The sequence below is a fragment of the Molossus molossus genome, unplaced genomic scaffold, assembly GCF_014108415.1.
Source record: "Molossus molossus isolate mMolMol1 unplaced genomic scaffold, mMolMol1.p scaffold_m16_p_7, whole genome shotgun sequence".
Lineage (NCBI taxonomy): Eukaryota > Metazoa > Chordata > Mammalia > Chiroptera > Molossidae > Molossus > Molossus molossus.
In genome coordinates, this window is record NW_023425401.1 from 50,051,019 (window position 1) to 50,076,422 (window position 25,404).

The 25,404-nt window shown below is 34.3% G+C and overlaps 1 protein-coding gene across 1 annotated transcript in view; it reads right to left on the reverse strand.

The window, feature by feature from the left end:
• The window catches only part of SEMA3E (semaphorin 3E), a 253,085-nt gene that overhangs the window by 30,590 nt on the left and 197,091 nt on the right, over window positions 1-25,404 (reverse strand). Inside the window, exons 6-13 of the mRNA XM_036246960.1 lie at window positions 16,056-16,175; window positions 14,310-14,452; window positions 13,206-13,320; window positions 12,726-12,795; window positions 9,293-9,437; window positions 6,579-6,801; window positions 3,989-4,080; window positions 1,685-1,726 (exon numbers count right to left, since the gene is read on the reverse strand). Of these exons, the coding sequence (XP_036102853.1) occupies window positions 1,685-1,726; window positions 3,989-4,080; window positions 6,579-6,801; window positions 9,293-9,437; window positions 12,726-12,795; window positions 13,206-13,320; window positions 14,310-14,452; window positions 16,056-16,175 (950 nt within the window). The remainder of the gene's footprint in view (window positions 1-1,684; window positions 1,727-3,988; window positions 4,081-6,578; window positions 6,802-9,292; window positions 9,438-12,725; window positions 12,796-13,205; window positions 13,321-14,309; window positions 14,453-16,055; window positions 16,176-25,404) is intronic.

Sequence of the window (25,404 nt, forward strand, 5' to 3'; positions counted from 1 at the left end):
CCTTCCGTCCAAGCCCCAACCAGGGATCAAACCTGCAACCATGTGCCCTGACTGGGAATCGAACCGGCAACCTTTCTGTGCACATGATGATGCTCAACCAACTGAGCCACTCTGGCTGGGCAAAAATAGTCTATTTTTGCATTTTAAAAATTGTGATATAATTGACTTGTAACATTACATTAGTTTCCAGTGTACAGTGTAATAATTGGAGATTATATATTTATATATATATATATATATATATATATAATCAAAGTGATCACCACAACACGTCTAGTTAAAATCCCTCACCACACACAGGTACAAATTTTTATTCTTGTGATGAAAACATTTAAGATCTACTCTCTTAGCAACTTTCAAATATTCAATACCGTATTAACTATAATTACCATGCTGTATATTATATTTCCAAGACTTAGGTTTTTTTTTTTTTTTTTTTTAATCCTCACCCGAGGACTTTTTTTGGTTTTTTTGTTCAGGTAGAGCGGGAGGGAGAGAAACGAACAGAGAGAGAGAGAGAAACATCGATGTGAAGGGACACATCGAGTGGCTGCCACCCGCACGACCGACCAGGGCCGGGGACAAACTGCAACCGAGGTACGCGCCCTTAGCGGGAACCGAACCCGGGTCTCTCAGGACCGCAGGCCGACGCTCTAACCGCTGAGCCAAACCGGCCAGGGAAAGACTTAGGTATTTTATAACTGGAAATTTGTACCTTTTGATCACCTTCACCCATTTTACTCACCTCCATCCCATGCCTCTGGCAACCACCAATCTGTTCTCTGTACCTACAAGCTCTTTTTTTTAATTTCACATCTAAGTGAGTTCATATGGTGTCCATGACCTTCTCTGACTTACTTCACTTAGCATAACACCCTCAAGGACCATCCATGCTATCACAAATGGCAAGATTTCACTCTTTTTATGGCTGATTAATATTTCATGGTAGATAGTGTGCACCACATTTTCTTTACAGTGTCATCCCTCGATGGACACTTAGGCTGGGTCCATGTCTTGGCTGTTGAAAATAATGCTGCAGTGAACAGGGGAATGCAGATATCTTTTTGAATTAGTGTTTTCATTTTCTTCAGATAAAACCCAGAAGTGAAATCACTGAAACAGATGGTAGCTCTACTTTTAAGTTCTTGAAGATCCTTCATACATTTTTTTCACCAATTTACATTCCCACTGAGAATGTACATTGATGTATAATATTTAGAAGAGTGATGCAGATATATGTAGAATGACATGGAAAAACTATAAGATATGTTAAGTAAAAAGGACAAGTAGCAGAACTAATAACTTTGCATGTCCCATTTTTCTAAACATAAAAGATTATTTACTAATAAATTTGAGGAATATAGGCAACTATTTCTGAGAAGTTCACACCAGAAACTGTTGTCAGTAAAATGGAAGGGAGGTTTGTGTTTCACAAACTTTTTGTGTTACCATTATTTTTGCAAAACCTTAGCAAAATGTTATGGAATAATGCCATTTAATAGTAGATGTAAATCTACTCAAGCCTACCTTTCTAAAAAATTGAAAAAACAAAACATCTATTTGTGAATCACTCTATATTTTTGTCAGAATAAAACTGTAACTTGTTCAGATATAAGCACATGTACTTATGCTCTTTACCCTTTGACCTTAACTCATACACAGAACACACACACACACAACTTACTCTCTTTGAAGAAATTTCCATAGAAATAATAGGAACAGGATCCTGAAAAAAAATAGAATAAGTTTCCTTTTTAAGAAAGAAAATATAGGAACATAATTTGGCTATAAATCACCTAAAATTATATTACATGTGAGTAGTTCTATACCAAGAAGCCTGAAGCTTTCATTTTAGTAAATTGATAGGCAATTACAAATTAAAACACAGCTTTCTATTTAAAATCTTTTCTAAAGGAGTGGGACAGATATGTAGCTGAGAATAGTATTGGATCATTTAAGCAGCTTACCATTTGTTCTGAAATGTACTGTTTGTATTTGCATTTGAATATTATTCATGCTTTGGAAATTCAAGTACCTTAAAATAATCAAGTCAGAGAGTTCTTTCTTTTTAAGTAGTTGAACCACTACAAGTAAAACAGTTTTTATATCTTTGAATAAGTATTATTGCTAATAAACCAAAAGCATTAGCAAAAAATTGTGGAATAATGTCATATAATTGTAGATGTAAATTTAGTCATGTCTACATTTCTAAAAATAACTTTAAAAATCTTTAGTTGTATTAACCCAAGCCTAAACAAAACACTTTTGTGTTGGAATTATTGTGGTTAATCATTATGAACAAGATGAATAACCTCATTGTCTTAGATTTGTACCAGAGAAAATACGATCTATAACATAGGCTCAAGAGCCTCTGCGTTCTTCTGGGGCTGGTGACTAAGACTAGAGTGTCTCTCAGGAACACCACAAACTCATCAGCTCTGCAAGTGGAAAAGCAACGAGCAGGTGGGAGTCACTCTGTGGATGATTATTCTTAGAAGAATTACTTTATAACAGAGAAAATTTGATCATCTGTGTCAATTTTTAAAAATAGTTTAAACTATAGAACGTTTTATGCATTTTATGTGTGCATGCATTCAGGCAACAATGTTTCTTAAGGTTTAATATGAACAAGATACTGTTGTGGGGACTTTAATATGAGCACTATGGTCTCTAATGTGAAAAGAATTCTTACACAGAGGTCCAATACAAAAAATAAGCAAAAGCTTAGCTGTTCTGGTTAAAAAAAGAAATGTGTTTAGCTTTGGGTTTGGTTATAGGGAATCTAATCTCCCAGACCGCCAAGGTGAAGTGAACTGTTTTTCATCAATAAGAATATTTTCATATATACTCATTACATACGTATACAATCTTCATTATTTATGGATTGTGTGTGTGTGGAAATTGGCCTACTTGCTAAAATGTACTTGTAACCTCAATATCAATGTTTGCAGTGTGTTGCAGTCATCCAGGGACGTGTGCCCGCAGAGAGGCAGACAGTTCGAGCTGCCCAGTGTGCGGTCCCAGCTGAGGGGGACCCAAGCTGCCTCTTGCTTCAGCTCTCACATTGTAAACAAGCATCCTCTTCATGGTCTATTTGGTGCCACGATTTTTACATTTTTATGCTTTTTGTTAGTGATTTTGATGTTTCAAATGGCCCTTCAACATAATGTTGAGTGCTGTCTAGTGTTCCTTAGCTCCAAAGGGCTGTGCTGTGCCTTATGAAGAAAATACGTGCGTTAAATTAACTTTGTTCAGGTGTAAGTTATAGTGCCACTGGCCCCAAGTTCAATGTTAATTAATCCACAATATATACTAGATGAGGTGCCTTTAAGCAGAAAAACACATTAAACAAATTTATATATTGATCAGCTGACAAAATTATGACTGGAGACTCACAGGAACCTAACCTATATTTCCCCCAGTAGCGATGATCAGTATTTACTAATTCAGTGTTCAAGTCTCTGTAAAGGATATAACTGCCACAAATATTGAGACGTGTGTGTGCATGCACGTGTGTATGCATAAATACAATTGTTTTTGTCATTTTTTCATTACCGTTTTACATCTTTTCTTTTTTAGTAAATTCTTTGCGTAATTAAAATGACATAATGTAATTATCACACCACAGTGATCCCAGTATAAAACCTACTGTTATTTTTAATTGTTTTTATTGTAGTTTTGTACAAGATGAAACTTTGCAATAATCATTCTGGTATTTATATGTGGTGTGGGTGTTATTTCTTTAAGTCACAGTTCATATATTAAAATTCTTCTCATGTTAGGTAATTACTTCTTCTTCATATGAATAGTCTATGACTATAAAATAGATACACCAGGATCTTAAATCATTCCTCTCTTCAAATTACTCTGAATTCATAACATCCTTGTTAGAAAAAAATAATTGACATAATGTCTTTTCTATTTACAACTTACTTGGAATTGTCTGTAATACATAAATGTTGGCTGAATTTTTTTTTACTAAAAATACCTTGAATATCTGAAGTTCTTCTAGAATTACTTCTTCCATTGATTCTGTTTCTTGGTTGTAAATTGTTATTACTTTCAGCACAATTCCATTATCTGTAAGAAAAATAAGAGAGAAAGAAAGATACACTAGAAGTTCTGTCATAGCCCGGTCTTCAGACAATTCAAAACCATGAAAGGACCATGGACTCAAATAAGGTTTGATATTTAAAAGCAAAAAACATTTACTCATCACTAGCTAAGATTATCTATTTATGTCTTATACTAGATATTTATTCATATTTTTAACTAGCAAAAAATAATAATCATTTTATATGCTTGGTTTAAAAATGAACCACATTATATATAATTATTTTCCAAATAATTTGCTTCAAAAGTCCAGTTAAAGATTCAGAAATAAAAATATCTTTGGAAAAAGATATAAGGCAGATGTCTAGTCTTCTTCTGTGATGTCTGATGAAAGAAATTTTTTTGCCTAGAGTTACTTTTCTGGTAAGAAACTATACTTTTAATCTTAGGGAACAACACGCTTTGGAGATACACACACACACGCACACACACACACACACATACACACTTTTAATTAGAAAAGTATTACATGCACCTTATTGAGAGAATAATTAAGTGAGCCCCTCTTGTTCTAATCATTTAACTTCCATAATTAACAATACTTTTATAAATTTATATTCACATTTTTAGATTATACTTTATTTTTATTATTCCTGATAGTCTGCACTTATTATTTACAATGAAACATTTAATAAGACACTAGTTGTCCTGCAAAATTATTTGGTATAGTACTAGAAATGTCTCAGAAAAAAAATTACTTTGGAGGTTCTGATCCATGAATTTCTATGGTATTTAACAATTTGTTTAAAACTTATCAAATCTTGTATTTAGGTTAATAAAAGTTGAGTAATTTAAAAATAATAACAACTACTTGTACTGTACACTAAAAGGAATAAAATTATCATACTTTTTAAAACCAAGCACACTCAATAAATAACCCACAATTATTACATCAAGCAAAAAGCAAAAATGACTATTTATTTGCCACTAGTGATTTTACATAAGAATTCTCTCTATAGACAGATAGATAAATAAATAGATAATATTAAAGTGTATATCTGGTAAATTTTGGGGAAAATAACTATCATTTGTGGGATTTTTCAATGTCGTACTCCTCACTCATTAAATATGTTCTTTTGTGTTGAAAAGCTGTGGTACAATATGATGATATCTTTGAGTTAAACGTGGTTTACATGATAGCATAAGTATATGCCTGATATTTTTGAAATTCTCCCAAATAGCTTTGGTTAATCTAACAAGAAAGTATTTCTAGAAACATTCTTGGACTAATTCCTGGACATTTAAAAATAACATACTTTTTTCTATGATTGATTTTATCAAATATGATCTTGCTTATAGAACTCTTTATTTTATTATTTTTTAAAAACTCTGTTGGATGTCACTATGACTGAATTCATGGCCAGGTAATTTTAAGTTTGTTAAAGAAATCTGATGCTTTGTTAATCTTGATCCCACAGTGTAGAGCATATTATTAACATTAATCTCCTAAAATAAATGGGTAAACTGTAGCCAGCACCAGAGATCAATTTCTGGAAATCAAATGAATGTTTTCTTACCTAAATGTTTGCTTTTTCAGTGACTGAAAAAGCCGAGCTACCAGTATTAATATTATATCCGGATTCCTGATCTGGGCATATACAATATATCTTTAGAATTATATGTCTATGATTAAAGTCATGTATGTAGAATGCTTACTCTTTTAAATGCCAACTGCTTTAGCAATTATTATGATGCATATGAAAAAAATGATCATTTAAATTATTTTTATTTAATTTTATTTTTTCAGAAATTTATTTTATTTTGTTATAATTTTTTTTTTTAAATGACTACAGAATATTAAAGTACTTGACAGAATTTGCTACATACTACTCTGGTTGTTGAAAGATTCCAGGGTCTCTTCAACAAGCTAGATCTAATGTATGGCATTAATTAAAATTATAGATTTATTTGGAAAGTTTACTTCTAGCATATTTATTACAATTTATTTTATTAATGCAGGATATTATAGCTTTGGTCTAAAAGTTTACCTTTATTATGAGTAATACTTGACCTGTTTGGTACAAATGGTTGGTTCTGATGAGCCCTGATAAACATTGCTGTGATTATATATTTAGCTAAAGTTATTGTCCCAAATGTTTCAAAAAAATCTTGAGACCTTACTGAGCAGCTGAAGTTGGCAACAGACCTGGGGAATGACAAGACAACTATCTACATGCAGCCCTAACTTCCTCTATGATAAACTCTGCTTGGAGCCAGCATTGTTCACTAACACCAGTTGTTTGTTCCTTCACTTATTCATTTGTTCAAATGTGTTCAGTACTGACCATGTATCACAAATTAGGTGCCATAACTGCCCCCAATCCACTCTTCCACTGCCGCAGATATGCAGTGTGCAGTATGCTAATGGATCAAAAGATTTGTTGATAAGTAGTTTCTTTTAATATTAATAATGTTATTGATTATATAGTTCAACTAAAATGTCTGAGTCTTTCTAATCCTTTTACCTGTCCCAATGAACAAGACATCATATTGGCCATCCTCTGCTTCTACTTGATCCACTGCTATTTGTTTCAGGTTATATTTTCCATCTGTTTTCACCAGAATTGGTTTTTTATGGGCAGGTTTTATGGGCTGGTACATAAGTGGATGGCTTCTTGCAAATCGGATAGCGTCATCAGGATAGTCTTTTGTGGTTCCGTATCTCCCTCCATTCACTTTGCTGGCACACTAAAATACAAGTGGATGAGGTCATTTTTTTTGCCTTAAACCTAAAGAGCAAATTTAAAATTAATTATGAAAAGAACCAGATAAACTGTTTATGCTTGATTAACCGTGCATTTAGAAACATTTGGTAAGCATCTATTTTCATTACAGAAATGAAATCTACATTAAAAATTGCAAAGAGATTCTGAATTAAACTAATTCAGAATTAGTTAATTCTGAATTAGTTTAAACATACAAGACTAGAAATACACAGAGAGCAGTGAAATCCTGGAAAAGGAAAGTATATTTAATATTGGTATAGTTTGAAGGTGGCAAAAATGTACAACATCATAAATATTGTAATTATATTCCCTGGTTTCTGAAACCCAATTTTTCACATTGTGAATCAAATTCTGAAGGTAAACAATATATTGTTCAGAGCAAAAGACAAACCTCTTTGTTGTGCTAAATCTTCCTCTCCCCAAATTAAGGACCACAACAGCATAAAAGAGCTTTCCCATTGTGGAGAGGATGATGATATATATGACTGGTGATGGTTTTAGTGGGCTCAGTGACTATAGAATTCAGTGCTGTAACTTAGAAACCTATTCAAATTCCATCATTATTGGTTAAGAAAAAAACCCTCTCTATTCTATGGTAATCTGGATGAATTTGTATTATTTTTGTATGAATTAGACAGAATAAATTGAGGAAACCAGAAATATTTGCTAAACAATGTCTCAGTTCTTAAATCACTGCCTCTAAAAATAAATGTCCAACAGCACCTTAAATTAGTTCTTGGAATACCTTGAACTGTTGAATCATGCATGTTATTAAGCGCTCCCTCATTTTACATATTTTCCTCCAGAATCAGCAGCAACTGCTATGATCATCTTGATAAAAATTTTCCACTTTAGAGTATAAATACAGTAGTTTAGTAATCAGACTCTGCAAAGAAGGCATTTTTAACGGTTTGTTTTAAAAATTGAGGCCATATTTCTTAATTTGGCCTGAATTTTTCACTTAAGTGTACTTTCACGATACATAATTGGAAACATTTTGGACCAGCCTGGAAACAGTTCAGTAACCAGTCACTTCCTCCAAATCTCCTTTAATACCATGTGGTTTCAAGAAGCTTTTCCAGCAAAGCCACAGGAGTGGGTTTTCTCCATTTAAATTGTAATTTCAATCAATAGAGTGAAATAAAATATACTTTATGTCTTACTGGAAGTCATAATTTTAAGCTAGGCAGAGAGAGTGATTGAAATGGCAAAGCCTTACACTTGTTAATGGAGGTAAGGTTTGTTTCCACTTTGGATTCTGGCTCTGCAAAAAGGTTTCTACTAGACTTGCAAGAACTTGTGGAATCAGCATAGTGATGGGTTTTCACCAGCTGCTCATAAAAGAGTAGACTTTGACTTCATGACAAGTTAAGTGTTCTCCATGGCTCACGTAACCCACAAAATGATCATACATGTGCCCAATCTAGTTGCGCACAGGATACATGATACAAAATCATCACTGTCATCATCATCACCATCACCATCGTCATCATTATTTTTTCAGATATGTGTACAATTAAATGCACAAAGGTTCAAATGGCTGGCGAGGGAGAGTCTTGGTAGCACCAGCTGAGAGGCAGGTGGTGGCATCTGCTGTGTCCCCAGTACTTGGCGGTGGCACCTTTGTTCTAGGGGCTCAGCAAGAACGGTAGATGAAATGCTCAGTGTTCTGAAGAGGCAGAGAAAAGGCTACTTTTAGATATGCTAAAGTGAGAATCTAGGAGAAAGTTTGGCCTGGGGAACTTCGAACCCAAATATTAGAATACAAAAAAAAAAAAAAGTCTCCTGCTTGAAAATTACACGTGGCACTAATTCTTCTGAAGAGGCTGGGAGGGATACGCTGCTCCTTTGATTAGATGTTTCTGTATTCACCAGTACCCTTAAAAATAAAAGTTTAGTTGGGGTTACTTAGCCAAAATGTCAATGATAATACATATTTCATAATTCTGCTAAAATGTATGCACCAGAGGTTCTTTTCTTTCTTTCTTTCTTTCTTTCTTTCTTTCTTTCTTTTTTTTTTTATCCTCACCTGAGGATATTTTCTCATATTTTGTTCAGATAGAGTGGGAAGAAGAAAGAGAGAGAGAAACATCGACGTGAAAGGGACACAGCGAGTGGCTGTCACCCGCATGACCCAACCAGGGCGGGGGACAAACTGCAACCAAGGTAGGTGCCCTTAGCAGGAACCAAAGCCGGGTCTCTCTGGACCGCAGGTCGATGCTCTAACTGCTGAGCCAAACCGGCCAGGGCCTGTAGGTTCTTTTCTTTAAGTAACAAGCACACAACTAGATATAGTAAGTGATTTTTCTTTGCCATGCAAGTGGTCAAGTGTATTTTTAGGTATAGGACTTAACTGTTTAATGCACAGTTTTATAAAATATCTGAAACAGTGAACAAAATATTACTAAAAGCCTTTAACAAATAAGAATATTTTGCTAAATGCCTAAACTTACAGAGCCAGGCCTTGGATAAGGGACTTTTCCTTCATAGAGTGACCAGTGGTATTCAGGTCCTTCCTTATGTGCATATGGTCCATTAAAAGCTGCCCGGATACTCGACATGTGATAGACACATATAGCATGTCCTCTAAATATATTGCTGAAATAAAAAAAAAAGATAATTACTATTATGGAACCAACTAGGAGATCACCTAGTCAAACATCCGGACTACATACATAAGAAAGTTTCTGGGTAAAAAAGTTACAACCTCTTGAGCATAGAATATTCTAGAAATATTAACTATTGCAATATTTCAAGTATTAAAACTCCAAAACTTAATATTTCTTTGCCTATTTTATAATAAATTAAAAATTACATTGCTAGAATCATAAAAGTACGTAGTTGTGTCACTTCACTTTATTATCGCTAAATCTTATATTGTGGTTTTAAAGTTTTAATTAAGAAAGATATAGGTTTAATATTTAAATTTTTTTTTTTATTGATTTCAGAGAGAGAGGAAAGGAGAGGGAGAGAGAGACAGAAACATCGATGAGCGAGAACATCAACTGGCCGCCTCCTGCATGTCCCCTATCTGGAGATTGGGCCCACAACCTGGGCATGTGTCCTGACTGGTAATCGAACTGGTGACCTCATGATGCATGGGTCGATGCGCAACCACTGAGCCACACCAGCTGGACGATAGGTTTACTATTTTAAAAGATTCATTCTCCAAGTTAAATTACTCATTTTAAGGTTTGATTTCCTTGTATGTTATTCCATATTCAGAATAGACAGTGATCTCCTAATCACCATGTTGTTAATATTGCTACAAATTCTACTCATATTTTCTTAGCTTTCTCAGAAGTGTATATTTTCTGAATAATAAGCTAAAGTCTTATGAAACTTTCGGGCTTTGTCCCATTCTTTACCTTGACTATATAGACATTTAGAAGCTTGCTGTATATTCCTTCCTCCAGGTCACTAAAACCAGTGTTAGAATGAAACGATGACCAGTCAGAACTAGATTAATTTGTGGGAAATTATTTAAATTATATAGAACCCAGATTATTTATCTCCATAGGTAGCAGCAATTGAAATTATTTGCTAGATAAAAATTTCTACGTGCAAAGAGTAAAGACAGTAGTTGATTATGACAAGTTTTATTGGGGGCATATGTACTGAAATCCTGCAAAAGGACGTTTTTAAATGATATGTTTTAAAAATGTGGCCTTTTTCTTAGTTTTGTGTGATCTGAATGAACTCTCACATTTCCCCAGCCCCCTCCTTCTGAAAATCAAAATAATTAATGTTTGTGAGAGTGCTTTGCAAGATGCAAAATTCCTTATAAATGGGAAAGTTCCTGCACTCGGAGACACCTGTAGAACAGCAGTTATGTTACTGTCTTAGGACATCAATTCACACATTCATAACACACATTGAAGCAATTGGAAATGCCTACGATAGTGAGAAAACCAGAGATAGTCTCTCAACTGGAGTGGCAATAAACCTTTGATCACCATGCTACGAGTATCAACCCTTACGTCAGGTAACAGCTGGAAAACCATTTTCTGTGATTTATGTATACATTGAACAGTCAACATTAAAATTATGGAAGAAAATAATGTCTAGTCTTTGAAATCTAGACAGACCCATTATGCTATCACTTAGGAAAGTAGCTTACAAACTGAACATTAAAACCCATAGAAAACGGATTATCTCATAGCTTGTATTAATCACGTAAAGCCATGGAATTATCATGCAGTGCATAAATTCTGCACTGGCATAAGGGAGAAGATGACGTTCAGAAAAAGTTAGGGATTTTCTATAGACTGTGATAACTACCAATCCATATTAACCACTTTCTTTGCATCAAGGAACAATTGATGGCAAAATTGTTTTCATGTTTCTCTGTTGAAGAAAAGGTCTCCTTACAATAGCAGGAAACTTATCCACAGAGCTTCATTTTTTTTTTTTTTTTCAAAGTGAGCATATGAAATCACCTGCTAAGAAACTGAATGAAAGCTTTCTGGAAAGACACTAAGCAAATAAGTTAAACATGATTATATCACAGTTTAAGACCAGTGCAATGCAAAAGAGAAAGTATGTTATATCATCCAATCCCTTTCTAGAGAATTGGGGAATAATCTTTATTTCTCATTCCAGTCATCTCACCTCTACTGCCTTATTTAGAAAAACACTCAAGATATAATATATACACACACACACACATACAAGTGCGTGTGCACGTGCTCGCACACATGCACACACACATATATATATACACTTTCAATCAAACTGATTCTAATAATATTTTTCATGCATGTACCAACATGCATGAACAACTATTTGATTCATTTCCCCAGCACGCATCAAAGCATACAAAATATAAAAATAAAAAAAAAAAAAAATACATTATAAGCCCTAAACATGAGCAGCTTATTTAAATTTAAAACATGGAAGGCAAAGGTCAAACATGTATTCTCTGTGAATCTACGTGGAAGTAGAACAACCAGAGTAAAGGGTGAATAAGGTGTTCGGTGACTAAAGACCAAGGACTATTTCTAGAAGGTGAAAATAGACAAGTGTTGAAGAATGGATGCGAATAGTCTTGAAAGAGAAAGCTCTTTGAAGCAAGAGAAGTGGATAAATAAAGTCCTAGCGATGGGAATGAATAAAGGAGACACTGGGGTTCTGTCAATAAAGCACTGGAGACCTTAGAGGACAGACTTCCAAAGCTGAGAGGGTAACAGCTGATAGAGAGCTTTGAAAGGCTGACTTGGAAAATTGTATATGATAATTAAAAGAATCATTGTATTTGTTTCCTTGCCCTTGGACTCAAATTCACAAAGTCAGACAGAAACAGACAAAACTCGTATGATGTCATTCATGTGGAATATGAAACAAAAAGAAACAAATGAACAAACCCAATGAAAACAAACTCATAAACACAGACAACAGATTGGTGGTTACCAGAGGGGAAGGGGCGGGGCAAACAGGGCAAAGAGGCTCAAATGTGTGGTGATGGATGGAACATATTTTTGGTGATGAGCACACTATAATGTATACAGATATTGAATTCTAATTCAATTCAATACCTGAAAATTACCTAATGTTATTAACCAATGATACTGCAATAAAAAATTATCCTAGACTCTCTAGTATGGTACTAATAGTTTCTAAACTATACAAGAAAAAAATTCTGCTGTGGATCAGAGAGGGAGATATTAGGAAACTGTGCATAGGAGGATGATAGGATACTTCAAACAAAAATAAGTAAGGATCTAGATTCAGATCATGGCTTTAAAAATGAAAGAACAATTGTAAACACAGAATAACAAAGAAAAAATGAGAAAGACAACAGGTCTATAGTATGCCCAAGTGAGATACACAGTGATGGGAAGTCATATTTTGTTTCATAACATATTATTGACCATATAGATTTCTTACCTGGTAGTGTTAAAGAGTCCAAATATCACTGGGTTCTTATGATCTCTGGTATGCAGCAAAAAAACATCCTCTGAAAAATTAAAGACCATTACATTACTTAGTATTTTTAGTCTTCTTTGAATGTACAGAAATTTATTATAAATTGTAAAATGTAAGTTTTTATATACAGCCATACAACCATGACCAAATCACAACAGAGTGAAATCCTCGGCTGTTCGGCATGGCTTTGAGCTGAGCCTCAAGGAAGGACCAAGAGGTGCTGACTCTAAGCTAATGAGAGGGTCTCCTTTGGGTCCTGTAACTCCTTTGCCCACCATGTGGACTTGGTCAAAATGAACAGAACAGAAACCTGCTCTAATTTAGATAGAAGTTAAACACTGCAAAAAGCAAGTTTTCCATCTGTGCTAGTGACAGTCATATATAGAGGGCTATAGAGAGGCATGTATATGAAAGAGTAAAATTTAATTCTTTCATGTTTACCTAATTCATCAAAATATGTATCAATTCCATTCAGCCCTGGCACTGAGCAAACCAGTCTGGCTTTCAGGAAAGTGCTCCACTTATTCACCAGCATTCTCTGTCCTCCCACGTCATTCTGGGGAAAACAAAAAGCAGGTAGGTGGGTACCTGATGGACTTACCAACAACAGATTTTGTATTATTAAACACACAGATTGTTCATGTAATGTGGAACATTGAGCATGCATTGCAAATAATAACAGACGCAATTCCCCATAAATTTTTGTTTCCACGCTTGCACATTCTACCCAGTGTACTTTCACTCTGGTCCATTAAATATACTTTATAAGTATTCGACAATGTTAATAGAATAGTCTGTCCTAAATAAAGTAGTGGCGTTTATAATGCAGTAACATTTATTATTTTATTGAGAAATAAACTTGTTATCTCATAAATATAGAAGCATACATTCCTTTTTCTCCTTTTAGAAAAAAGAACTTCAAATATACACACATAGACGCAAACATGCAATAATACATATAATATATATTTATACACACACTATATGTATATAGTGACATGTATACAAAGCTCTTCTTAAATGTACTCATTAAATATCTTCTTAAATATCAGAGTACCTTTACATTTGCAATATTATTAGATTCCCTTAATATATGCTGCCACTTCAGTTGGTTTTAAACGCTCTCAATTTATTTGGATACCCAACAAATTACAGATGTTTTTTCTACAACATCAACCGATTGCCTTGTTGAAACATACTTACATAAATTACCTAGAATGTGGACTTAGGAAACTAAAAATACTTTGCTTAAATTAATTGTTTAAAATGGAGCGCATACTTTTGTGGGAGAAGAAGTACAGCTTAATTATAAACTATTTCTATAGTATGGCTTTAAAAATGGGAAAATCATACAATATGCAAAGCTGTTCTAAGAGGAAACTTTCACTAAATTTGAAGTATAAAGATTAGATAGTAAACACAAATTTTAGGTAATCTACAGAACAGTGGAAATGATTTTAAAGTAGGAACCGCCTATAATATTAACAAAGGCTTGACCACAGATTGTGAGAAAACATGCTTAAGAAAAGAGAAAACATTTCTCACCATGCAGAGCCGCCCCACTCGGGTGTAAATTGCATGGGCATTGTTTTCAGCCTCCAGTGCCTTCTCAGTGAAAAAGAAATACACTTTGTTGTCATCACGGTCTTCATTGTCAGGAATCATATATGAACCTACAAATTTTGGTTCTATAGAAGGAAAAAATAAAGAAAACTGAAATAGTTATTACAATAAAATAAGTCATTTTAATCAATTATATGTCACACGAAAGCTTCAGGTTAACTTTCATTATTTATGAAGAAATAAAACATTTTCCTTGCCCTGGCTGATTTGGCTCAGTGGTAGAGTGTCGGACCTGCAGACCAGAGTCTTGGGTTCAGTTCCCACTAAGGGCACGTACCTTGGTTGCAGTTTGACTCTAGCCTCTGTTGGGGTTGTATGGGTGGCAGCCACTTGATGTGTTTCTCTCATGTCAATGTTTCTCTCTCTCTCATCTTCCCTCTCTCTTTCCTGCTCTATCTGAAAATAAATGCAAAAATGTCCTCGAGTGAGGATTAAAAAAATACAAAAAATTAAAACAAAATACATTTTTCTTGAAATTTTACATGAAACGTTAAAAATCAGGTCATCTCCATTTTATTTAAAATAAACAGTTTTTTTAAAAAAATATTAGAGGATAATTTAATTGGAATGTTAAAAAGTCAAGGTGAAAAAAAAATTGAACACCATACATTGTAGACTTGAATGCGTTCAAAGATGGACAAATTGGAGGCACCATGATGTAGTGTCCATAAATAATTTCTTCCAATACATATATAAAGTGAATGTAAATATATGTAAAATATTTTCATAAATAAGTCCTTTTAAATTCATAAATTATCTAGTGGTCTAGTTCATGAAAGATCATTATAATTTTAAGACAGAAAATTTAAGTTTTTGTGTTTGTAGTCTAAAGAATCTGAGTGAATGAGTTTTGATTGATATGGAAAGTCAAACATTTTAATAATAACATGCTGCCAATAATGACTATGCACCTTAAATCTCCATAAAAAGGATGAAAACACTCATCATAAAATGATATTTTAGTCCCTAGGTATACCAGTGTGCCAAAATATATAAATTATTCCTTACAAAGAATTCTATGTCAGTGAATACCTAGTGATTTTCCTAGCATTTTCTTTCTCTCCAAAGTGCAATGTGATCCCATTAAAACAAGAAAAGCAAAGCAGTCAAGTCATCCAAAATGATACCAACTCATTGGATAAAAGGTTTTTTTACTTTTCATATATTTGCTTTGTTTTCTCCCTTTAAATCCTGATTTCTACACATTGCTATAAATGTAATTTGGTTTTATAATGAAGCCAAATCATTTAGATATAAAAAATATACACATATCATCTATAATATTTTAATTCATAAATATTGCTTATTTAAAAAATTCTAAATTTTGTAAAATCTATAAATTACTTATCAAAATGACAAATTCCCCATAAGTTCTAGACTTATGTTCAACTCTGATTTATATACTCTTTTCTCCTCAACCTTACCTTTCTTTTTAATTTTAATTTTTTATTTTTCCTGTATTGATTTAAGAGAGAGAGGAAGTGACAGGGAGAGAGAGATAGAAACATCGATGAGAGAGAACATCGATTGGTCACCCGCTGCATGCCCCCACTGGGGTTCAGGCCCACAACCAGGGCATGTGTCCTGACCAGGAATCGAACCGGTGACCTCTTGATACATGAGTTGATGCTCAGTCACTTAGCCACACCGTCAGGACCTCAACCCTACCTTTCAACAGGCGCTCGTCGTCATGCTCGGTGCGGATATGGGCTAGTCGCCCCATGCTCCGGAACACGGCAGCATCTCTGCCCCAATAGTCGCTGTAGAGTCCAGCAAACAACTCACTACCTACAGAGCAACATCAGTTAAAAAGAAGTCAGTGCTTATTTCTGGATCTGAAGCCACAATATAAATCACAATTACATTAATCATGTCTAGGTTTACTATGGACACAACCTTATGAAATGAAATTAGCGTGGGCATGCATATAGCATAGTCAGATGGCCAGTTTCAGTTCTAACTCTGTCCCTTACCAGCTGTGTGAACTTGGGTAAGTTGGTTAACCTCTCAGTTTCCTCATTTATAAACAGGAATAGCACTCAAAAGGATTAACAATAAAGAAAATAGAGTAACTGGCACATCCTAAGGCCTATATGAGTATTTGGTAAATAAACTGGTTTGATCTTATTTTACTAAACTTCTTTTAACTGTAATATCATCAGGTTATTATTATTGTTGTTGTTTTTATATGTGAGCTAGCTAACTCAAATCCTGTTTGTAACAAGAAATTGCCTCCATCAACATGATTTTAATGTGGAACCACAAAGTCTGACAAAGTTGGATACAATCCACTAGTCGCCATTTAATTTGCAAGTTTGTTGCTTAGAGAGGAAAGCTATAGTTCATAGTCTAATCCTGCAGTCAACATAATGCCTGGTGGAGGTGGTGGTGGAGGCGCAGACTTAACATCAGACTGAGGGGTACATAAATGTATGTAGTGTCTCAAGAAACAACAATGTGTCTTTAAAGCCAGAAAGAAAGACATTAAAAATAGCTTATGGGATGAGAAAGAAAAAGTTTAACAACTAGAAATATAAGGACATACCGGAACCCCAGAAACCAACACCTCTCAAACATAGGGGCTTTTGTCCTTGTGACAACAAAAGGTAATCAGTGTGCCCATCACTGATGCCAGAGGACATTCTGGGCCTATGCAGCTACAATGTCCTGTCCCATGCAAAAATCTCTGATTAAGATGCAAATGATAGCATCAGATCACTGAAAATAGCAAACTCAATTTAGGGTGCTAAAATAATTTTTTTCATGTCATATAATTCTAGCCAGGTTTAAAAACACAGAGATGAGCAGTACCCTAAACTCAAAGTATTAATGCTTTTCTGTTAAAACTGTGAAGTGTACATGTGGACACATGGCATTTAAAGTGCTTTAAGAGTTCTGGCTGGTTTGGCTCAGCGATTAGAGCGTCAGCCCACAGACCAAAGAGTTGTGGGTTCACTTCTGGTCAAGGGCATGTACCTTGGTTGCAGTTTGGCCCTGGCCCTGGTCACGGTTGTGTGGGAAGCAACCACTCGTTGTGTCTCTCTCACATCAATATTTGCATACATACATACATAAATAAATAAATAAAGTCCTTTAAGAGAATTCAAATTAACTGTATTTCCAGTTTCTTATATTTTAACTGTACACTCAATTTTAGAATTTGAATTATTAAAGGTACATGTATAATAATTTGACCGAGTATAAAACAAAATTTGAAAGAACTTGAATACCACATTTATAAATTTTATTGTAAAAATTTACAAATTATTTTAATGTCTATGAAGTGTTTTTAAGGTGAAGCTTATAAATAATATATATTTAAATATATTAAATATATTTGTTTGATTTAGGATTTGAAAAATAATCAACTGAGTTGTAAATGGGACACTTTGTAAGGAAGTTTATTTTCAACTTTCTTATACCAGATTTAGAAATAGAATAACAAGATATAAATTGAATTTAAAGACTTAAGAGAAATGATTTTGGAAATGTAATTATAATAAACTTTTTCATTTACAAAAAAGACAAGTAACTGCAAATTATTTTACTGTTCTCAAAATTCATTATGGATACTTAAAAACTATATCGAATAGAATATAAATATAAATACAGGTTTTCCATAAATAAATTCACTTTTAAACTATACATATTGTATGAGAGAGAGAGAAAACTGAGATAGAATATGAACAGTCGGTGAATCGAGGTAAATGGTATACAGTATAACTTTTACTCCTCTTTCAATTTCTCTTTGTATTTAAAATTTTTTAAGATAACAAGCTTCATAACAGAGCTGTATTTGTTGAGTTTGTCCTGCAAGGTGAGAGGTGTGATAAGAAAAATAACAAAAACTGAAAAACAAAGATGCTTTACATCTGGACTTAGGAAAATAGAAGTTGGTAAAGACAATTACGTCAACACTCTTATTTAAACATGTTCTTTGGTAACAGAAGGGGGGTAGAAAGCAACACAGTGTACAGCAAAGCCACTAGTGTCGTTTCAACAGAAATTTAAATCCAAAAGTGAAGAAAGAGTATTTTGAGATAAAATGCATTCATAGGTGAGGGATATGAACTATACGTGGGATTCTGTACCCCTTCAATGTGAGTACGAAAGAGTCATGCTGAATTCATTAGAAGGCCTTGAGGATCATCACCTTTATGACATTAATGAACTAGTTGACCATAAAAGAGTTAAGTAACTAACTCCAGAGTGAGGATTTTTCTGAGATACTTTTCTTTTTATTTTACTTAAAAAAATTTTTTATTGATTTTTAGAGAAAACAAAGATGGGAGAGAGAGAAAGAGAGATAAGCATTGATGTGAGAGCAAAACATCGATTGGCTATCTCCTACATGAACCCATGCCTGTGCCCTGAGTGGGAACTGAATAGGCAATCTTTCAGTGCATGAGACCACACCCAACCAACTGACCCACACTGGCCAGGGTGATATTTTTATTTTTAATTATTATACTTGATTATAGTTCCCATCTACAAATATAAAGGCCATTCTAAATTTTTTCTAAATGTGACTTATTTTTCCAATATGGACTGGACTGAATGTTTAATGTATAAGAACAAAATATAGATTTCTTAAAAATCATTACAGTCTTCTATTTCATAAGTTTTGTTTTGTTTTTTGTAATCCTTTCCCAGGAATATTTTTCCATTGAGTTTTTCAGATAAAATGGGAGGGAGAGAGAGAGGGAGAGCGGAAGAGGGAGAGAGAGAGAGAGAGAGAGAGAGAGAGAGAGAGAGAGAGAGAGGTGAGAGAGACACATCGATTGCTTGCCTCCCACAGGACCCTGACAAGGGTGGGGATTGAGCCTCAGTCAGGTAAGTGCCTTTGATCAGGAATCAAACCCACGACCCTCCAGTCCACAGGCCAAAGCTCTAACACTGAGCCAAACCAGCCAGGGCTGTTACATTTTTAATATTTGATTTAATTTCCTAAAATATTTCTAGAAATTTCAAATCTAAAATTGTTTTTTTTTATAGGAAACAAGTCTTTATATTAATTCACATCAATTTTATTGTACTTAGCCCTATTTGGGACATTGCTTTCAAGTTTTACTTGTTTTAGTCAATTCTATCAAGTTAACAAGCAAGTACCTCTTTCAGCCACTAGATGGCAACCCTATGATACCAAATAATACTATATTTAGGGCAGGTTTTCTGCACAAAGGAAAAAAAGATGATATATTACCAATTTCCCTTTTTTGTACCCGGATAAAAGAAAATAGTTTGTGAACAACTCAAATAACACAATATGAACTGTATGACTTAAACTTCAAAGAAGTTAAACAGGTGCTCAAATCTATATGCCATGTAAACTGAACTAAATGTGTTTCTATTTAGAAACGTTAGATTTTCTTCAGAAGGAAAGGATTCTCCTTTCGTATCTTATTATCAGTGTGAAGAACAAAATAAATCCATAGTAACAGATAATAATGATATTTGGTAAAAATACTCTCCTAAGAAAAAATAAGCACGCTAATAAAAAATAATAAATTAGAATAAAGTTTTAGGCACAAATGTTTCCTAATAGTGATTGAATGAGCAAAAGTACTCACCATCATTATAATAATTAATACTATTTATAATAAAAATATAGTTTCCTATTGAAAACTATACTTTGAGACTATAACTATTTGGTATAGTTAGGGAAATCTGTGAATCAATACATACGTTTTTTACAGAGAGCAAAAATAACATCTGGATAAATTATATTTTCATGAATTAAAAAGAAAATAGTTTCATATAAATAGTAAAATGGGTTTTAGAGTTTCAACGATAATAACAGAACTACCCAAGTTTTCGGTGTTCTCTGTCTATGGAGACATGATATTTAATAACTATTAGCTTAGCCAAAAACTGGTATATAATTTATTTTGATACTCTGAATATATATAACCACTTGATTTTTGTACCATATATTATTTTTTATTGTTAGAGCACTAGCTTCTGTTGGTACCTGATGTTACATAAATTTTAAATGGTCAGGTGTGGTTATAATTTAAAAATAAAACACATCTGCAGGGTATTTTGACAGGTGAATGTAACTTATCATTGTCATGTTCAACAATAGTCTCTATGTACAGATATAAGAAATCTGGCAAACTAAGCCTCCAGCTCGCAATCTGCTGTTTGACCTTGGCAAAACCGTTCAGTATCCAATGGTCTCAGTATCTGCAGAGTCAGAGAGATGTGATTTCTTGAGCCTGCTAAGCTTTTATGGTCTCTCTGCTGCACCCTCTTTTTATACCTGGGATTCTTTACCTCTTTTCCCACATTTCACCTCCCACTTGCCTGGCTGTTGCCCACTATCTCCACAGATCCTCCCATAACCAAACTTTTGTTAGTTCTGTGGTGCCTATTTCTATCATACTGCTCATCCTTCTATATTTTATTTAACTCCTTATGCTTTGGACATTATGCTTCACTAGTATGCAGACTTCTAGATGTATCTTATACCTTCTTTTGTCCCCAGTACCTTGCACTTTGTCTGGAATACAGAAAATGCTTGATAAACATTTGTGGAATTAATGAATGGCATAGTGAATTAATAAATGAATCTATCTAAACCTATTTTAGGTAATTAAATTTAAAAAGCTAAGAGTTACAATAAGAAAAAACCAGGATAAGATTCTGATTTTTCAAAACTGCTTCAGGGAGGAATTTCAAAAGGAAAAAATACTATTAGGCATTTATATGAATTAAGAGAGGTTTTTTTTGTTTTGTTTTGTTTTTAATTTTTGCTCCTCAAGAAGCCTTATTTAATTATTTTAATTCATGAACATAAGAATTCTATTTTGTTCTATTATTTATCCCCAGTACACTCAGATCCTCAAAACTAAGTCTAAACTAAAATGTTTATATGAAAGAAAATGATACAGTTATTTGACTTCTGGCAATATACAGAAATAATTCTGTTAATAATTCTAAGTTAAAATACATAATTAAAATACTTTTGTACATACCTTCTTTTTTATACTACAAACTCTAATTGAGGTTTTAGTCAAGAGTATTGTATTGCTTTAATATTTTAAGAAATTTACCAATAGTTTTGTTCATAGGCTTTTTAAAAATTTTTTATTCTCACCCGAGGACATTTTTGCATTTATCTTTAGGTAGATTGGGAGGGAGAAAGGGAAGAAGAAAGAGAGAGAAACATCGATGTGAGAGAGACACATCAAGTGGTTGCCACCCACACAATCCCAACCAGGGCCGAAGACAAACTGTAACCAAGGTACATGCCCTTAGCAGGAACCGAACCCAGGACTCTCTGGTCCGCAGGTCGATGCTCCAACTTCTGAGCCAAACCAGCCAGGGCTCATAGACTTTTTATTAATCAACTGGAGATTGTATTCAGCATATTGGAAATATAGATCTTAACTGTTTAGTGAGAAAAGTTCACAGTAGTTTTTCTTTTCTTTTAACCCTCAACTGAGGAATTTTTACATTTATCTTCAGACAGAGAGAGCATAGAGAGAGAGAAACATCGATATGAGAGAGACACATCGACTGGTTGCCACCCGCACGACGCCAGCTGGGACTGGGAACAAACCATAACCTAGTTACATGCCCTTGGCAGGAATCAAACCCAGGACTCCTTGGTCTGCAGGTTGACACTCCAACTATGAGCCAAACCAGCCAGGGCTCACAGTAGTTTTTCATGCCCTTCTTTTTTTTTTCTTTTTTTTTATCCTACCCGAGGACATTTTTCCATTTTTTGTTCAGATACAGCGGGAGGGAGAGAGAGGAAGAGAGAGAGAGAGAGAGAGAAACATCGATGTGAAAGGGACACATCGAGTGGCTGCCACCTGCACGACCAACCAGGGCCAGGGACAAACTGCAACCGAGGTACGTGCCCTTAGCGGGAACCGAACCCGGGTCTCTCTGGACCACAGGCCGACGCTCCAACAGCTGAGGCAAACCGGCCAGGGCTCATGACCTTCTTATCTTCTTATGGTTTACTTAAGCAGTTCTCCTATTTTTGCTGGAAATGTCTCCAAATCTAATATGACCTACATTTGTCTCATGGAAAGCACATGGTTAAAGACTGATTTAACTGCCTTATTTCATAACTGAACTGTATACTGTTGTTAGAAAACTATTCTACTTCAGATGCACTACTTTGCAAAATGACTATGACATGGATAACTGCAAATAGAAACAAAATACACTCAGGAAGATAAAGATGGATAAAAGTGATCCATAAAAACAACCATCCCAGTTCACCCTCACATATTGCTTAGAACACTGAAAGAAATGGGAAAGAATGTGTTTTGTTTGTTTTTAGTTGTGTAGTTGTTGTCTGGGCTTTTTGTTTTGTTTTGGCAGACAGACAGCACTAGCTATCAACGTTGAGAAGGTGGTTTCTGAGATCAGACAGAACAAGAGAAACATTTGAGCCTCTTCATTTGCAACTGCTGGCACGCATGGCAGTACTCTGAGTGTTCCGGTGGCAAATCGGTGACATTGATAGAGACATGATCAAATCAGATTCCTAAGGGAGGGCATGTCAATGGGGAATTGAAGAGTCAAATTTTTTTTCTTCTAACTTTTGGTTTTGTTTTGAAGAAACCTTAAGCAAAGTATTCAAATAGCTCCTTAGAGACTAGCAGTTATGCCAGAAGCAACTATAAGCCTGTGGATAACTGGCACTCTACCAAATGTGAGAGAGTAGCCGTCTTAGATAAGACAGTACAGATATTCTTTAGGGAGAGAAACATGGTAGGGGAATAACTTTAAGTCTGAGTTTCCATACAGTTGGGGTGAATTTAAGCAACAAGCCAACATTTATGGAGGTTGTAATTATGAAGACATATTTTACCTTCATTTAGGTTTTTAAATTTATTTTTCTATATTATAAAGTCCTGTTTTGTGGGAAACTATTCATTTATAACTCTGCTCTGAATTAATTTCAAAGAAACATTTATTTATAAAAAATGTTAATGTTATTAAGAGCTTTAAATAATCACTTAAATTTTCCCTGCATGTATTCCAACTCTCTTTCATTCAATCAAAGTTGACCTTTAATTCACAGAATTTGTAATGAGGAGACATAGTCACAAAGGTTTCATTATTATAGATAAAAGTGCAGGAAAAAAATGTCAGTGGCTGTAAACTTTTGTAGGTTTATTCCCTGAAAAGAGTAATATAGGACAAAAAAACATAAAAAGAAAATTTTAGTCACTGTGAAATATCTTATTTGCGGTTATTTGTTGAAATATTTTTAGCAAACCTCTAATTTAAGAAGTATTTTGCCCTGGCCGGTGCTCAGCAGTTAGAGCATTGGCCTGCGGACCAATGAGTCGCGGGTTCGATTCTGAACAGGGCACGTACCTCGGTTGCAGTTCATCCCTGGCCCGTGTCCCTCTCAATCATTGTTTCTTTCTCTCCCTCCCTCCCACTCTATCTGAGGAAAAATGGAAAAATATCCTCAGGTGAGGATTTAAAAAAAAGAAGTATCTTAAAAATATCCCAACAACAAAGCTCACACTTTCAAAGCAAAATGTGAAAAGGCACAAGACAAATTGGAGTAGTTTTTTCCCTCAAAACTAGTAACATGCAACATGAATGATCATATACCTCAGGCATGGTAAATATTAAGTTATGCCTAGAACTGATAATACAAATCTGGCTCAGAATGAAATGTGTTAAAAAAAAAAAAAAAAAAAGGGCAGTAGAACTGAGAAGGCTAAGTATAGGGAAATCACGAAATTATTGAAGGTGTTATCAATTTAATAAGGAGGCTAACACAACAAAACATCATATATAACTGATGCAAAAGAGTCAGCTATTATTGTTCCTGCCAGCCGAAATGACATATAACATACAGAAAATGTGTCCCAAATTTTTATTTTGCTGGTCACCAAACCTACCAATTTAGTGGCAAGTTAAATACTCAGTATCTTTGGATGACTTGAAAGGTATAGGCAAGTAATGCAGCAAGTAATTTACTAAATATTCATTGTTTGAACAATCTTTTTCAAACCAGGTTGTAATGTCCTGTATACTTAAAACTACTTTAAATATAATATCAATAACCACAGTAGGGTGTAAATGTGGCTAAATATGTGGAAATATTATTCCTGAGATATGAACATACATGCCATCAAAATAAATTGTTAATACCAAGTGACTTTTGAAGAGTAACTCTGATTAATAGATGATTTCATCTTGACTGGTTTCTGAATATACAGAACATAGCTCAATAAGGAGCTTGTTTTACTCTTTAACTTCTGTTTCACATAGAATTGTTACAACTTACTAACACTTTATTTGTAAATTCAATTATAAGTTTAATAAAAATGTATTTGTTAACTTGTATTTCACCTAGCAAATAATCTTCATTCTTTATTCAAATTGTATAGTAAGCCTTTACATCATGTCAATGGAATGTCAGGTAAATGAAATAAAAACTGTACCTAAAGTTAAGATACTATGAGAAAGTCTCTCATTTGTGAGCACATTTTTTTTTCCTTTGAGCGCCATGTTAGTTTTATAAGTTTTGCTACAAGTTCAAGTTTGTTTATCTTTATCATGAAAGTGCATCTTAATGTGAGCAGGCATTTGATGTTAAATGTGGCCTGTGATGAACAAGACACAAAGAAGGAAAAATGGTCTAAAGATGGTCATCTTTTTGCTGGAGTCTGGTCCTAACCCATCAGCAGAGAACATGTGCGGTCAGAAAATACCACATGAATGCATTCTTTCCTTGTCAGAGTAAGCTACACCGAGCTTGCCAAATTCCAACTCAGGTAGCTCATTTTTTTCCAGCCCAAATTCCTGCTGCTTTTTCAATTGGGTAAGTTATTTCGACTTCCTCTCTTTCTAAAGAGTTGCTGGCTGACACAGGTTATCAGGTTTCCATCCCAGCGGCTGCTGCGTTTCCACAGTGAGCGAACAATCTCTCAGAGGTACTTTGGGATGAAAGCTAGTGGATAAATGTGAAGAATTATATTTTCATTTCTTCTCTTTGGAGGGATTATTCTATAACTTCTGTGTTTAGCTT